The sequence below is a fragment of the Echinops telfairi genome, unplaced genomic scaffold (assembly GCF_000313985.2).
Source record: "Echinops telfairi isolate 266 unplaced genomic scaffold, ASM31398v2 ScPeMD7_7400;HRSCAF=8409, whole genome shotgun sequence".
NCBI lineage: Eukaryota > Metazoa > Chordata > Mammalia > Afrosoricida > Tenrecidae > Echinops > Echinops telfairi.
In genome coordinates this window covers 9612247-9628097 of record NW_022111300.1, presented here as the reverse complement: position 1 = coordinate 9628097, position 15851 = coordinate 9612247, and the positions used below count along the sequence as shown (strand labels likewise).

The 15851-nt window shown below is 46.3% G+C and overlaps 1 protein-coding gene across 1 annotated transcript in view; it reads right to left on the bottom strand.

Annotated features, from left to right (window-relative positions):
• LAMA3 (laminin subunit alpha 3) overlaps positions 1-15851 on the bottom strand; it is a 259097-nt gene that overhangs the window by 182029 nt on the left and 61217 nt on the right. The window contains 4 exon segments of the mRNA XM_045296310.1: positions 2619-2681; positions 4703-4834; positions 7505-7595; positions 13879-14055. Coding sequence (XP_045152245.1) covers positions 2619-2681; positions 4703-4834; positions 7505-7595; positions 13879-14055 — 463 coding nt within the window.

Genomic DNA, 15851 nt, shown 5'->3' with positions numbered 1-15851 from the left:
GGACAGGGCAAGATATGACAAAATACCCATTTATAAACTATCGAGGGCTTATGAGGGAGTGGGGAGAGGGGAGGGAGGGGAAAAATGAGGACCTAATATTGGGGGTTTAAGTGGAGAGAAAATGTTTTGAGAAACAATGTACAAATGCACTTTACATAATTGATGTGTGTATGGATTGGGATAACAGTTGTATGAGCCCCTAATAAAATGTTTAAAAAATAAAATAAAATAAAATAAAAATATAGAAAATTATTAGCATTCTGGTTTTGTTTCTCAAGAGAACCCTGTCTAACACAGGGTGTTTCCAGAGGCTCCCACCATGACTAGGCCTACTTGCCCCACCTCTAACCTGTGGATAGGTCTTTCCTACCTCAAGAAATGGTAAGTTCTAAAGGCTTGAATATAAACAAGCGGCCATCTATCTGAGAAGCAACAAAGCCCACATGGAAGAAGCACACCAGCCTGTGTGATCATGAGGTGTCAATGGGGTCAGATATCAGGCATCTAAGACCCAGAACAAAATCATACCCAAGGTGAATGAGGGCGGGGCATCTGTAGACAATTGGACATCCCCTCACAGAGGGGTCACAGGGAAGAAATGAACCAGTCAGGGTGCAGTATAGCACCAATGAAACACACAACTTTCCTCTAGTTCTTTGGTGTTTCCTTCCCCCCCACTATCATGATCTCAACTCTACCTTACAAATCGGATTAGACCAGAGCATGCACACTGCTACAGATAAGAGTCCGCAACACAGGGAATCCAGGATACATAAATCCCCTCAAGGCCAACAATGAGAATAGAGATACCAGGAGGCTAAGGGGAAGATGGGAGGAAAACGAAGGTACTGATCACAAGGATCAACATGCAACTCCCTCCCAGGGAGATAAACAACAGAAAAGTGGGTGAAGGGTGACAGAGGATGATGTAAGATATGAAAATAACAAACTATCACTTATCAAGGGTTCATGGGGGAGAGGGGAAATGAGGAGCTGATATCAGGGGCTCAAGTAGAAAGAAAATGCTTTGAAAATGATGATGGCAGCATATGTACACATGTGCTTGACACAATGGATGAATGCGTGGACTGTGAGAAGAGACGTAAGAGTCCCCAATAAAAGTATTTTTTTTAAAAAGAAGAAGAAAGAAATGGTAAGTTCATCTTTCTGTTGGCTCAGTCCCAAAGTCTTGGGGTCTCCCGGGGTTCTTACTTTCTCTCTTATTCCACTTCCTACCTGGCCAGCCAGCACAGAGCCCCTTGGCCCTACCTGCAGATGATATCTACCGTCGGCCTGCTGCCCATCACCCCCACCCACAGCCTGCTGGTCCAGACCACCACGGTCTCATGCCCCTGGGTTCTTACAGTGGCTACTCGGCAGGTCTCCTCTCCCGACACAGCTCATACACAGTACAGAAGCCACCCGTGGGCCTCTGGTCCACGCCAGCTCATGGTCACCCCACGGAGTAGAGTAGATCCGCCCTGTTGGGGTTTCTGGCCTGTCTTCTTTACAGCCGCACTTTGCCACGCCTGGCTCCTGCAGCACCACTGGGTGGGTTTGAACCGCCCGCCCCCAGCTTAGGGTACATTATTTGTGGGACCCGGCCCCTTTACACCTAACGTTGTTCTTAGATGCCGAGGCATCCACTGGGACTCCTAATGACCCTACGCTTCACAGGACACCGTGCTGCCCGGTTCGTCCTGCGCCATCCTCACAAGTGTGGCCATGTTGAAGCCTGTTGTGGCAACCACTGTGTCCATCCAACGACACAAAATGGAAATCCTAAAAGCACTGTGGGAAGAATTAATTAGGTGGTAGATGTGGCGCTCCCACCATCTGGGGCTCACTGCCCCGACTCCTCTCTGCGCAGAGCCTTTTCGCGGTTGGCGAGGCTATGGTCCAACTTCCTGGTGGAGAAGCAGCCCTCCACCGGGAGCAGAGCACGGAGCTCCTCACCTGCTTCCAAGGTGCCCTTCCTTGATTGACAGGCCTCCTCACTGCTCCGCTCACTCGCTCACCCACCGCCACCGAACTGGTATTCCCAGGGGTTGCCTCCCACAGAAACTGCTGGCCCTGCACTCCTTTCTCAGAGTCTGCCTTGGGGAGACCCGCAATAAGGCGGTGCAATCACTAGGTGGTGCCCACAGTTCCTGCTCCCAGCTGCTAAATGTTGAAGGTTTGAGTCCACCCAGAGGCACCTCAGAAGAAAGGCCTGGCGATCGACGTCAGAAAAAAAATCAGCCTCTGAAACGTGCACAGCTCTGCTCTGGCACGTGTGGGTCCCCAGAAGTCAAGGTGACTGTTTTTTGTTTGTTTTGTTTTAAAAAATAAAACCTTAAGCAACTAGCAGCCACCAAAGGTTAGTGGGCAGGGAGGGTGATGATGTGCTCTAATCTCTATTGCGTTTTCTTGGCCAGGTGACATCCCTGCAGAGGCCAGTGTGGGGGTGAGGAGCTCCCTGAGGAGGTCCATCTTTTTCCCACGAAACAGCTGGTGACTTCAGACTGGTGACCTTGGCGGCCTAACTCACACCATATGATGACACCGGGGCTCCTCCCACTCTGTACAGGAAGCAGGAAAGGGATGCGACCCTCGCTCATTCAAGGGAGGTTACTTGCCTGTTAAATCTCCTGAGACTAGATCTTCGGGACTCGGAGTAGAGAGAGGAAAACTGGGAATTCCTGTTAAAAAGAATGGGTGAAAAGAAGACAGAAAACGATCAATGAGACCGTGTTGTAAATCCCCTTAGCGAGGCAGAAGCCCTCTAAGCCAGTGAAAGGTCGCAGTCAGAGGCCACTTTAAAGAAAGGCACATTGGTCTACTGCACGTGTGTCTGGTGTTTACACGCAGATGAGTAACTGCACATGCATGTTTTGTGTTCACAGCAGCTGCGTCCCACCAGCAGTCCAGTCCTTCCCTCAAGGAAAGAAACGACTCCCTGCCAGCCGGTCAAAGCCGTCTCCTGGGACCCTATAGGACAGGGTGGAGTTTCCCAGACTTAGGTGGAACACATGACCTGTTTTCCACCTCACTCCGGTCTTGGCTTCATGAACACTTATTTATCTTTCAATATAAAATCAAGAACAGCTTTTCCAAAACCCTTTCTCTCAAGTGTCTTCCCTGAAACTTTGCTTGTGCCATAAAGTCCCTTCAAGTTTCTTTCCTTCTTTATTTTTTCTCACTAAAAAAGGTGAATCCACTTTTAACTCCGTAGTTGATTAGATCGCCATGAAGTGTCGTGTTATTTAGGCTTAAAGCGTTGCTTCCTGCAGAGCCGATTCTAAATAACAGCAACCTTTATAGGGGTTCGGAGACTGGATCTTTGCAGGAACAGGTAGCATCATCTGTCTCCCACAGAGCAGTTGGTTGGTGGGTTTGAACCACTGACCTTGTGATTAAGCAGTTCAACACTTCCCTGACAGTTCCCCAAGAGCTCCTGTTAAAGATGGTCATTCATTCCTCACTCCAACAGGATGCTTTCACAAGTGAAGGTGAGTACCCCTAATAATTACTCTAATGACCTCGCTGGGACAGCATGTATGACTTGGAGCACAGTCATTCCACTCACAAGAGTCCTCCCCCCACAGTCCCACCACTCGTCCTAACAGACGATCCCAAGGGCTGGCCTGCAGGAGTTGTGAGGGTGAGGATCGCAGCTGCCAAGGGTGGATTTGGGAGAGGGGATGAAGTCAGTGTTTCTTTGTGCTGACATTAATGTGCAACCTGTTTTTACACTGTTGCAAAACAAGCAGAACCCAGACTCAGGCATCATTATTTGCCTAAGGAATCCCATGTGCTCTGTTGCTTCATGTAGGCAGGTGGCCCTGGGTGCTGACCCCCGAACTGAAAGGTTGATCACTGCAACCCACCCAGCGGTGCCTCAGAAGAAAGACCTGTCAACCTGCTTCTGAAAGGCGGCACCAATCTGAACATCTTAGGCGCGCAGCTGTACTCAGCCACCCAGGGGTTGCCATGAGTCAGAATGCGCTGGATGGCTGCTGGTTTGCTTTGGTTTGTTTTCCTGCTTCATGCTGCACAGTGCTTCTGGCGAATGAGGCCCCTTTCTTCTCTGCCACGTGGGGGTGTTCACTTTGATCATCACAGTGGGTCAGGAGCAAGCTCATGATAACGTGTCCCACTGTGCAGGGGGGAAGAAGAAACGAACCCACCTGCCCCCCCCAGAAATACCACACATGATCGGCAGGCAAACCCAAGCTTGGGAAAAGCCCATAACAGCTCTCCTTCCTAGGAGACGAAATAGCCCATGCATAGGTTTCTATTCAATTGCAACGGCCACCATTCCATCCTTCTGACCTCCCGAGATCCAGTTTCCATTGTCTAACCAAATTGTTGACGAACTCAAAACTATGCTGTCGTAACTCATGGCCATCACGTCAACTGTAAATCTCGGGTCCCCTGTGTCAGAAGAGAGCTACTCTGAGTGTTCAGACTTCTCAGGACAGCTCACCAGGCTTACCTCTGGGTGCGTTCAAGCTGCCAGGCTTTGGTTAGTAGTTTTCACTACCCAGGGATTCCAAATAAACTCTTGTAAACACTTGTGCATAATACAACGGCCTCATTTATACCTGATCTCGTTTCTGCCTCCTGCACCCCAACCTGCCTTTCATGTCCTCCAACCTCAATGCACAAAACCCAGCTATGGAGAGAAAAGGGAGGCCCCTTGTTCCTCGTGCATACTTACTTAAGCAAAATGGGAAATCATAGTATCCGACCGCACACTCCTCACAGTTGTCTCCACTGAAGTTGGGCTTGCAATGACAGCGGCCGGAGCTCTGCTCACAGCCGTCCGCGTGCTCGGGGTTGCAGCTGCAAGCTGTGGGAAGTCCAACAGGTCCACCCTTCAGCGCACGTAATAAGGCAAACAATGGGCCTACTCTCCCACCCAGGCAAGGTTTAGTACTTATCCCAGCTCAAGAGTTATTCTTGAAGGGACTCTTTGCCACCACACTCCTGATGGATGGTCCTGGCGGACTGAAGCCTAGGGGGCTTCAGGCAGGAGAGTCCATGGGCATCTGCCCTGGGGCGGTCTAGAGAAGGTAACTCAGTGCACCGAGCCTGGCTCCCTGAGGAGAAGGCGAGTCTGCATAAAATAAAGCCAGAGTCCCACGCTGGGATGGTGGAGAGGTCTTGGTGGCTTTGTAGGCATAGCCCCGCCAGGCCTTGGACTAGCTGTGAATGTCCACATGTGATTGTCAGTATGCAGGTGTGATGTGACCACACATGTGGGGTCCCTCAACATTGATATGTGACCTATAGTCAGCATAGCAAGATTGTACCCTTCATCCAAATGTGAGCTCCAAGGGACATGGCTTACTGGAGAATGTTATTGCAGCCAAACAAGATTATTAGGCTTGGGTTTCAGTAGACCAGCTGGGGCATAGAAGGCTTGGTTTCTCTTGACTGGGCAAGTTCTCACCCTGGACTGGGAACAGGGCCATCGCTCCTCAGAGGACATGCCCCGGGGAACTGGGAGGCTGGTAAGCATCCAACATCACCCTGAATGGCATCTCCTGGCATCCATTGCTACATGTATTTAGATGTCTGTGTCCTGAGGTTGTTGGGATTTTTCCTCATTTGTTTGTTTTGCTAAGCCTGTGGCATCTCTACGGACCCATTAGCGTGAAGAAGAAAGAAACTTGGAAAATGATGCAAGAGTCGGTTCCGAGCAAGGCACATTGACAACATCCGGTTTCCTTCGCCAGGGTCTAGTCTTTGCGGATGCAAGGAGAGCGATGGGCAGAGTCCTTGGATGATGTGGAAGAGGGAAGTCACTTTGGAACAATTATGACTGCCCTCCAGAGAGACAAGTGCATGTGTGGATGTCCTCACCAGTTAGAGGTGCCGTGGATGGTTCTGACAGGAGACCCTAGGCACCAAGGCCAAGTTACGTCGAGAATTATTTTCCATCTGTGGCAACCAGAGAACCTAAAAGAGCCAAGTATTGAGTATGCGATGGGTTACACAGGGGCCATCGCCTGACCTGTACTGACCTCTACACGGCAGAGGACGGTGGCATTGTTCTGGACAATGGACGTGGGACGGCACAGTGACAACAGACAGCAATCAGAACCCCCTGGGCCCACCAGTCAGTTGTTCTGGAACTTGGGGGGAATGTTCCCGGCTCAGACCCTTTCACTGGCTTCCTCAGATCCGAAGTTTGTGGCGATAATTAAATAAGACATGTGTGAGAGTACTTTGCACCTTGCATACAGTTCAATTATGAGTATGATTAAGTCCTTGTGAGATCCTTGCGATGTCGTCTTGATGCAAATTCTGGCAAACTATGAAACCACCGGTGACCACAGCAAGAACGTCCAAACATCAGAAGAAGGAAGAAGGAACATTTGTGGTGGGCCTCGAGGTGCTAGTGATGGTATTTCCTGTGATCTTAAGAAATGTGTGATCACTTCCTTTTTGTTGTTGATGTTGTTGTTAAGAATAGGCACGGCTAAACACACACTAATCCAAACACAACCGTCTCTGCACGTGCATGCCGGGATGCTGATGCCTGTCTTCAAGCTGTGCAACCATTCCCCGTGACTCCTCCCTAAGAACAGACACTCACTGCCCCTAAGGCTCCGATCTGATTTTTCAGGCTGTTGTTGTCGATTTGATTTCATATTGAAAATTCTTTACAGGATATAGTGTGCCAGGTAGACATTTAAAAAAATACTAGTCAAGCTAAACTGTTGTTTGGTTTAAATCCTTTCAAGACCAAATTATTTTCAGCTTTGAATTTTTTAAAAATGAATTTTGGTTTTCAGTAATGAAAACATTTCATTTAAAATGAAATGAAAAACAGTTTTTGGTAGGTTATATGGATTTTAAGACAAGTTGTGGGACACACATGTCCTGAGGGGTCTTTAGGGCTGGGATTGGTAGGACATGGCCCATGTCCTCTGATTCGTGCAGTTATACATCCTCTAGATGGCAGCATGCATTGAAAGTGGAATAGCAGCTTCTTCTGAGACCTCAGAAGTGGAAACTCTAAGTGGCCACTTTATGATCCATGGGTCATGAAAGAGTAAAGAAGAGTTCAGGGAATGTTTTTGGTTTAAGGTTTAAAGTAGTGTATCTCAAAGTGGGTGTTACTGCACCACCACTACTACCCCAGGGTGCTGTAATTATCCAAAGTAATGCAAAGTAGCAGATACCTACACATTAATCCTAGTACAACCGTTTTTAAAGGCACTGAGAAATTTGGGGGGTTTGGTTTGGTTTTGTGAAGAGGGACTGGTAGGCCAAATAATTTGGGGAACCTATGGTCTAAAACAATATCTCAGGATCATCACTTCAATGTACATATAAGAAATCTGAGCTCTGGAGAAATGATGTAACTTCCTGAGCACCCCGGAGCAATAGTGTTAAGAGACGTGAAGGGCATTACCATCCATTCAGAATAGACCCTGATGATCCCCCTCGCCTCCACCCCGCAGAAGCAGGGATCACTGTTTCGGATACGACACGCTGAAACGAGACTTACGGATGCAGCCATGGGGAGCGTCAACCGGAACCCCTTCAGGGCGGTAATGACCCTTAGCACACTTTTCACAGTTCACACCAGCTGTGTCATGCTAGGAAGAAACAAACAAACAAAAACATGGGAGAAGGATACAGAAGAAGTCCTTATCCTGTGCACGCTGTTGTCCTACATAACGTCACTAAAAAAAGATCCAAGATTACCACAAGACACCAGCTAATTCTTTTCCCATTGGGGTAGGAAATGGGGGAAACGTCCCGGATCTAGGAAACCCAGGCTCTCCCCTCCACCACAGGATTTGCTGACTGCAGTATGAGCTATTGAATGAGAAACAAAAAACAAAACAAAAAATACTCGTGTATTCAGAACGGAGGAATGGATGGTAAGTCACATTTGCGCTTAAGTCAAGGAATAAAGGGTCATGTGTGCACTGATATGGTCTCCACAATGGGAAGAAATCGCATGTCCACATCCTCGTCTCTTGTTCTAATTTTATGCCTTATCCATGAACTCATTTTCCAAAGATTTCTATCACACGAATGGAAAAGTAGGCATGCGTCTCATACACAGAGCTCATTTTAAAGTATAATACTAGGCAGCCCTTTATATTTCATAGCTAAGACTTGTAATTGCCTCAAAATCAAATTACCCAACATGCACCATTAGTTTCCAAGAACTATACACCATGAATTTAGCTCAATCCTGGCTCTTTCTCTCAATTTAGAAATAGCCAGGGGAGCAGTGTTCTTTCATTAATGGAAGGAAAGGCGATGGGAAGTTAAAAGAACACATATAATCCACTCAGACCCACACAAGAGTCTGCTTAGAGAGACAGAGGGGAGAACAAAGGCCCATTCTGTCTCCCCTCCTCATTTACAGATGCTTTTATTAACTACAGGCCTTTATTATTACCACTCCTTGTCCTGTGGGCTAAAATCTGAGTCCACTTTAACATTGAGGTCTAAAACCGCATGAGCCAATTCTCTGTCTTCACATTTACATGCATAAACTTGATGGGCAAATAAGAAACATCTGTAGTGCCCCTCCAGCCCCATCAAATGCCAATGAACCCCTCCTTGGTGCTGTTTGCCACTGAGACATATAACAGGGAGAGGGCATCAACTTCACATGGGCTAGAGATTCTTCCCCCCTGGACAGGAAGTGAGGGAAAATCCTCTACAGTGGGCAGCCCAGGCCATTGCTATACCACAACATTTGCTTATGGAGCACCTGCCATCTGAGTGGGAAACACACACACACACACAAGAGCTGTTTTCACAGAGTAGTCATATGTGTAAGATACGGATGAGGAATCGCTGAGAGAGCAGCAATACTCTTCAGATGGAATACCGTCTGCCCTTGGCCTTCTAACGCCTGGTGATTCTCTGGGCTCAGCACCGTAATTTAAGCACCTCTGCATCACAGGGCCCATGGGCCCGAGGGGCATGATGGACCGCGCCCAGGTCAAGGCCCAAGGATGGCGGTGGTGTCAGAATTTCGATACTGGAGACACTAGGGAAGCAATCATGTTAGGAGGAGGGAGGGTTTGAAGTCCCAGTGGCATGACTTTACATAAGAAGAAAACCCCCATTATCCAGGAGTTGGGGGGTGTTGATGGAATCCACACAGGAGGAAAGCTCAGCCCATACTTGGCTTTTCCTTTTGCACTTGGCCTCATTCACACTTCCTAGGAATGGCTCAGCTAGGAATCCCAGACCCTGCTCTGCTGATTCTGAGGTCAGAATTCCTCGAAGCAGATTTATTATTATTTGTATTATGATTAATCACTTTATCGGGGCGGGCTCCTCCAAATCCAGCAGAATTTTCGGATGTCTATTTCCATCTTCAAGGCATGCCTGTTGGTGGCTCTTGCACACGTACTCAGCGGCACGTTCTTTTCCCTTTTCCTTCTCTCCCTGCTCCCTTCCGCCTGCTTCACCTCAACTCCTTGACCACACCTGCAGGACCACTGCAGGCTTCCCTTCTCACTCGGGAACTGCAAGCAGGAAGCACATGCAAGGTGGGCTGGGTCTTAATTCTCACCGGCAGGAGAAGAGAACATTTGGCGTGTGTCTTGTCCTTTAGGAAGGAGCCTGGGCGGCGCCGTGGGTTAAGTGCTGGACCACTAGCTGCAAGGCCGGTGGTCCAAACCCACCAGTGAGAGAGGAGGAAGGTGTCTGCTCCTGCCGAGAGGCGCAGCCTCGGAAACCCCCTGGAGCGCTTCACCGCTGCTCTGTAGGCTTGCTTTGAGTCAAAAGCAACTCTCTGACCATGTGTTTAGGTTTGGGTTTGTCCTTTAGGTGGAGAAACTTGGGACAGGAAGGTGTAAAGCAGTTGCTCTACGTGTCCCCAAGTCCTGGTCTAGTGACAGACGGGTAATAGACACTGCAGAATGATGTGCTGAGTGCACAAGATGACCTTATCCAGGGACCCACCCATGCTGGTGGCCTGAAGAGGAGACCCTCAGGAGGCCCTCTAGGGTGCATCCTTCCTGAATGTGTGGGTGATTGGACAGCTCTTCCTTGCCTCCCCTTAGGAGCTCTTTGAAACCACCTCTGTTCCAACTCCTGCCCAAGAAGGGTGTTTGGCATCCCCTCTTAGCGGAACTCTGCCACTTGCAACATTTGCACCATGGTGCCTGCCTGACGTGTTCAGGGTTTGGGGGACGGTATCAGGGTGCGCTCTACCGCTCCTTCTGAACGTGTCGTGCAGGGCTGGGACACTGGGTCTGCCCAGCAGCCCGCAGTGGAAAATAACAATGGAGACTCTTCTGCTCACCTGATCCCCAACCGTTTGAGCGACTTGCACAGGTCTTGGGATACAAACCCGCACCTTTTGCTGTCTTGAGGAACAGAAACTCTAAACTTTTAGAGTTTTAGGATCTTGCATTGTAAGGAGGTAGGAAGAGAGCTAGAGACAAAGCTCTAAGTAAAGTGGCAGCTACCTACATAATTTGGTAAAATTGTTCCAGATGTAAAATGTAATGTACATCATAATATCATTCTCATGGTCAACAACTCAATTGGCCTTGACTTGGGTGTGTTTTGTTGCTTTTGTCGTTGGGACTCGTCCTGATAGTAAATCAAAGCCAGGTTCCATACTTTTCCATTACCTTCTTGATAACATTTTTTGGTTCATTCACTATGAATGCATCGTTGGCAAATAGCCATGACAACCAAACTTGGTGCTACAGCTGTGGAAATCTTAGTGCTGTGGTCCTGATTGGCTGGGTCAGGATTTTCCCCTTTTTCTTTCTTTAAACATTTTATGGGGGCTTGTACAGCTATTATCACAATCCATCCACTTATCCATTGTGAAGAATTTTTCTTAATACAGTCTGATGCGCAGCATGGATTATTTTTATCAATCTATAGACATAATGCTATCTTTTATGGATAATCAGATGTGTTCATATCCAACACTACAGTAACTGAATTCATTTTGTCAAAGTGAATTGAAACCTTATGGTCAAAAAAAAGTGAAGAACAAAAAATTCTTCCATACACAAAAGGGCCTTTTGAAAATTCCAGAAAGTCGGTGAGACAAATTTGTGTGATAAATGATTCATCTTTTCTAAACTATGCAATTTTTCTATTAGAGCTTTATAATCTGTCAACCTTCATTAAAAAATCTTGTTGGAATTCCAGTTTTGATCACATGGAATTTAGAGATCCCTTCCAAATTTGGTTTATTTATATCACTAAGTCTGGGAACACATTATCCTTCTCCATGTCTTCTTTTGTAAACGTCAATAGTTTTCCAGATTTGAATGCACCTTCTCCCCCAATTAATTCCTGCTACCTGTTGCCTGTTGGAGTATCTTCAAATGACACCAACACTCATAGCTGGCCTTCCCTAATGCTGTGTTTCTGACCCCTGTCTTTCTCAATCTTGCAATTCCTGGTCTAGTGATTACAATCTTTCTCATCTTTCATGCTATTACGGATTCTGGAGGCAGGAAGCACTTTCCTGCTCATGTGTCTTTTCTGCCATGTCGTGAGGTTTGTTGTGGGTGAGAATATTGCCATATATACTTGGTCTGATCCTTGCTTGCACATATCTTCTTGCGGTGTGTGTGTGTGGTCTACGTGCGTGTAAAAGAGAAACGGTTTGGAAGTAGTGAGACCGATGCATTAAAGAAACACAAAGCATAAGATTCACATCAGAAGCCAGTCTCTAGGAAAGAAACTAAAATGTTTATTTGAGTTCGTGGAGATAAAGTATCTCCAATCATCATCTCAGACAGCAGGGGCCATCGTTGACCTGCATTGAGAACATCAACGTTTCCCTGAGGGAAAGTGTGCAAGCTGTCAATCCCAAATGTCCTGCTCCTTGTCTTATTATTTCATTGTTCTTTTCCCCCAAGGTCGGAGCGTGACATGTGGAGATGTTGCAGTGAGCATCCATCTTCCCACCGTGGAACGCTTATTATCAGCGTTGTACTCCGCTTGCTTTTGTGCCATACTTCGTTAGCTATGTATTATGCATCTGTACGTTTATTACATCATTATTTATCTGAATAGCCCTGGGTGTTCAGGAGCGATATTGTGCCAATAAGTCCCCCTTTTTGTAACCCCAGTCGGGCGTTGGAACCAAGGATGCGCTGCCTCATCAAACGAATGGGAAGATTCTCTACCTACCCCTCTGAAAGAATTTGTGTAAGCTTGGTGTTGTTTCTTCCTTAATTATTAATAGAGTTCATCAGCGAAACCACCTGGGCCTGGCATTGTCTTTGTAGGAAGGTTTGGATCGTGGATTCTATTTCTTCCATAGCCACAGAGCTATTCAGTTGTTCTGCTTAAACATATAACACTTTTAGTAAGCGATAGCTTTTAAGAAGTGTGTCCATTAATCTGATGCAGGTGGTCAGTGTTGAGGTGACAGACTCCGCTTTATTTGATGAGCGTAATCAGTGGTAACTTCTCTCTTTCTTGGTCGGTGCGGATGGGGGCTTCGCATTGGGTTGGCTTTTTAAAAGGACCCGCTTTGTGCGTGTTTCCATTGCATCCCTAGTTTCCCTCTTCCGTTGACGTTTGCTCCACCTTCATTACTGTCTCCTTTCCTGCTGGGCACTTGGAGGGCTGCTTTGCTCTGTTTTGTTAGCTTCTTAAGATGGAAGCTTCGGCCATTTATTTTAGCTGTTTCTTTTTCTCTGACATAAGCATTTAAAATTATGAATTTCTCTTTATGTTCTGCTTCACTATACCACAAATGTTGATGTGTTGTTTTCGTTATTCAATTTAAAATGTTTTCTAGAAAATGGTTTCATGGCTCCTTGAAGAGTTATAGATTAGAATTACCCAGCAATTCTATTCCTATGTGTAGACCCAAAGGTGCCAAAAGCAAATGCTATTTGCTTTAAGTATTCAAACAAATTTTATACACAAATGTTTATAGCAGCAACCCAGAAGTGGGAAATCTGTACAATGGAATATTATTCAGTCATAAAGAGGCATGAAGTACTTACAAATGCTATATGCTAAGTCAAAGAACACAGACACAAATGGCTAAATATTATATAATTTCGCTTATATGAAATACGCAAAATAGATTGATGCATAAAGGCAGAAAAAAGATTAGTGATTGAAGGAAGGAGGCCTGAGGAATGAAATGATTCCTTAATGGACATGAAGTCTCCTTCAGGAACGATGAAATGCTTGGGATCTAGATATAGACTGGATGCATAAGATTGTGAATGTATACATGTCACTGAATTGTACACTTTTAAATGGTTCATTATATGTTAATGTTACCTCCATAAAAAAGGGGGGTAATTTTTTTCTAGTTTCCATACTGATTTCTTCTATGACCCATGGATTTCTTAGAAGTGTGTAAAACTGCGCTGTGGGGTTTCCAACGCTGTAATCTTCTTGGAAGCAGATTGCTCCATATTTCCTCTGTCAATTGGCTGATAGGTCCCAACCAATCTTTCAGTGGCCAAGCACTGAACCCTGTGTGACTAGGGTTCCTTCCAACGTTCCTCAATCAAAAACCAACTCTACTGCCATATGGCAACCTTATATAGGATTCCCGGGCTTTATAAATCTTTGTGGGAGCAAATGGCTTTGCCTTTCTCCCTGAGAGCCACTGGTGGTTAGCCACTAGCAGTTCCCCTCAGGTCTCCTTCGTTTTCCCTCTAAAACACTCACTGCCACCAAGTCGATTCCAACTCACAGCAGCCAGGGCTCCTCATCCATTTTCCCCACACTCCCTAAATTACATCCAGTAGCAAAACCTTTTTTGGAAGAAAGTAGAGAAGTTATCTCAGAAAACGACTTCAGTGTGTGTCCTTTCCTTTCCATTTCGTTGGGAGCCTGCCGTACTGCCCGCTCCTTCGCTCTGCTGACACGCCCACATGGACAGAAACGGCGTCTCACCTGACAGTTAATGCAGACCCCTCCGCCGGCACGGACGCCCCGAGTGTTCATGCTGGCCTGCTGGCGCTCAGCACTGGCATCGTAGTAGCAATCGGTGGCATGGCCGTGGCAGTTGCATGCTGGGGGAAACACACACACGAAGTCAATAATCACCACGAATGTGAGGTCCTTCGTAATCTCGCTCGGATAGTATCATGAGTCAGGGAGCAGTCAAGTCCAAAACACCAGGATCACACGGAGTAGCAAATGTCTTCAAACGCTATGACTCTATGACCCACCTATGATCATCTGCAATAGACATATCATCTATTTTTGCTATCTATCCTTTCATTCGATATTAGGTGGAATGTATATCTGTTTTGAAACACAGAAGATATGTCATTACAACAAAGCAAGACAAAGCAAAGTACAATTAATCTTTATGCACAAAGAGAATATTACTACCACAGGCGCTCCTTGGGAGAGAGCTGAGGGTGCTGCTTTCAGAAAGGTTTACCATCTTGGACACCCTAAGGAGCAGGTCGACTCTGTCCTACTGGGTTGCTATGCACTGGAATGGACTCAGTGGCAGTGGGTTTTGGTTTGTTCGTTCTGTTTTGTTTCGGTAGTACTACTCTAACAAAAGTAATCCAGCCCTTTGTAGTCTGGGACAAGTGTTTTATCTCATTAACTCTCTAATTCACTCTGCTCGCTGACTCCTATGGCCCAGAGAGAGATGCTTAGCCCTGGAGCGGCTACAGCATGTGCTGACAGTTACATCGGTTTAAGTAAGAGCAACAGAAGCCTGTCTTTGCTTGTCTTAAGATGCTGTACCTCAGTCAGGAAGCTTTTCAGCTGAGTACTGTTTACAATAGTAATCAACTGTAATTAATTCTAATGTTTTATTATATGGAGATAGCTAAGCATGGATAAACAGCTACATTTTTACTGGACCATTCTAGGAAGACAGGCTGGCATGTTTTTTGTTCATAATAGAGCACAGTCCTTGGCACATTTGCTATTGGGTGCTGTCCAGTTGACACACAGTGGGGTTGTCAACACACTTGGTGGGATTGACTTAAGTCCACTGAATGATGGTACTATACGCCGTAAAAATGGCGTCAACTAAGAAACACCTATTGGGGTCTTCCCTCCTGGAGCGTAAGAGATGAAGAAAAAGGAAAAGCCGCCTCTAACGTGAGATTAGAAGAACCAGCTGGAGCCGGTGGCCACTACCAAATACTCTGTGCCAAGGGCACAATGGAAGGTGCCAGTTAGGATGGGTTAGAAACATGTAGAACCAAATGCAAATAAGAAAAAAATCACACTTGCTGGTCTAAAGGAGACCAGGAGACCAAAGAAATGACTGAGAAAACCTTCTAACTTGAAAATAAAGTCATTCCTGGAGGCCACCTTCATCACTAGCCAACGAGCAGCACGTGCTTCTCAGAACAGTCAACAACACGTGACCCGCAGGGAACATGGGCTGTGAACCTGAGACTGGGAGGAGCGGGGAGACTGGGTGAGTGGCACCAGGGAAGCCAGGGAAAAACCAGGGACAGTGTTGACACAGGTTATGGAACAATGTGGATATGAACTGTTGATGGAGAAAGCTAATTTGCTATGGAAATTTTCATGTAAAGCACAACAAAATGTTGGGAGTCTTCTGTGTTATAGAAAAATCTGAAAAGCCCAGTGGAAAAGGTCAAGATTTAATTTATATTAAAAAATACAATTCTGAGTGAGTAATCCTGAGATCATAGGGAAAAAACACACTAACATATCTAACAAGGTATTAAGAGTGGCTCTCTTTTAGGTAGTGAAATTATTGGTAATTTTTCTTTTCTTATTTTGTATAACGTCCAAGTTACCTACAAGTCATATATAAACCCACTCTCTCTGCCATCGAGTTAGTACTGATGTACAGCGGCCCCCGGAGTGTCTCTGAGACCGTAACTGCTCACGGGAGTAGAAAGCTCAGTGTCTCTGAGACC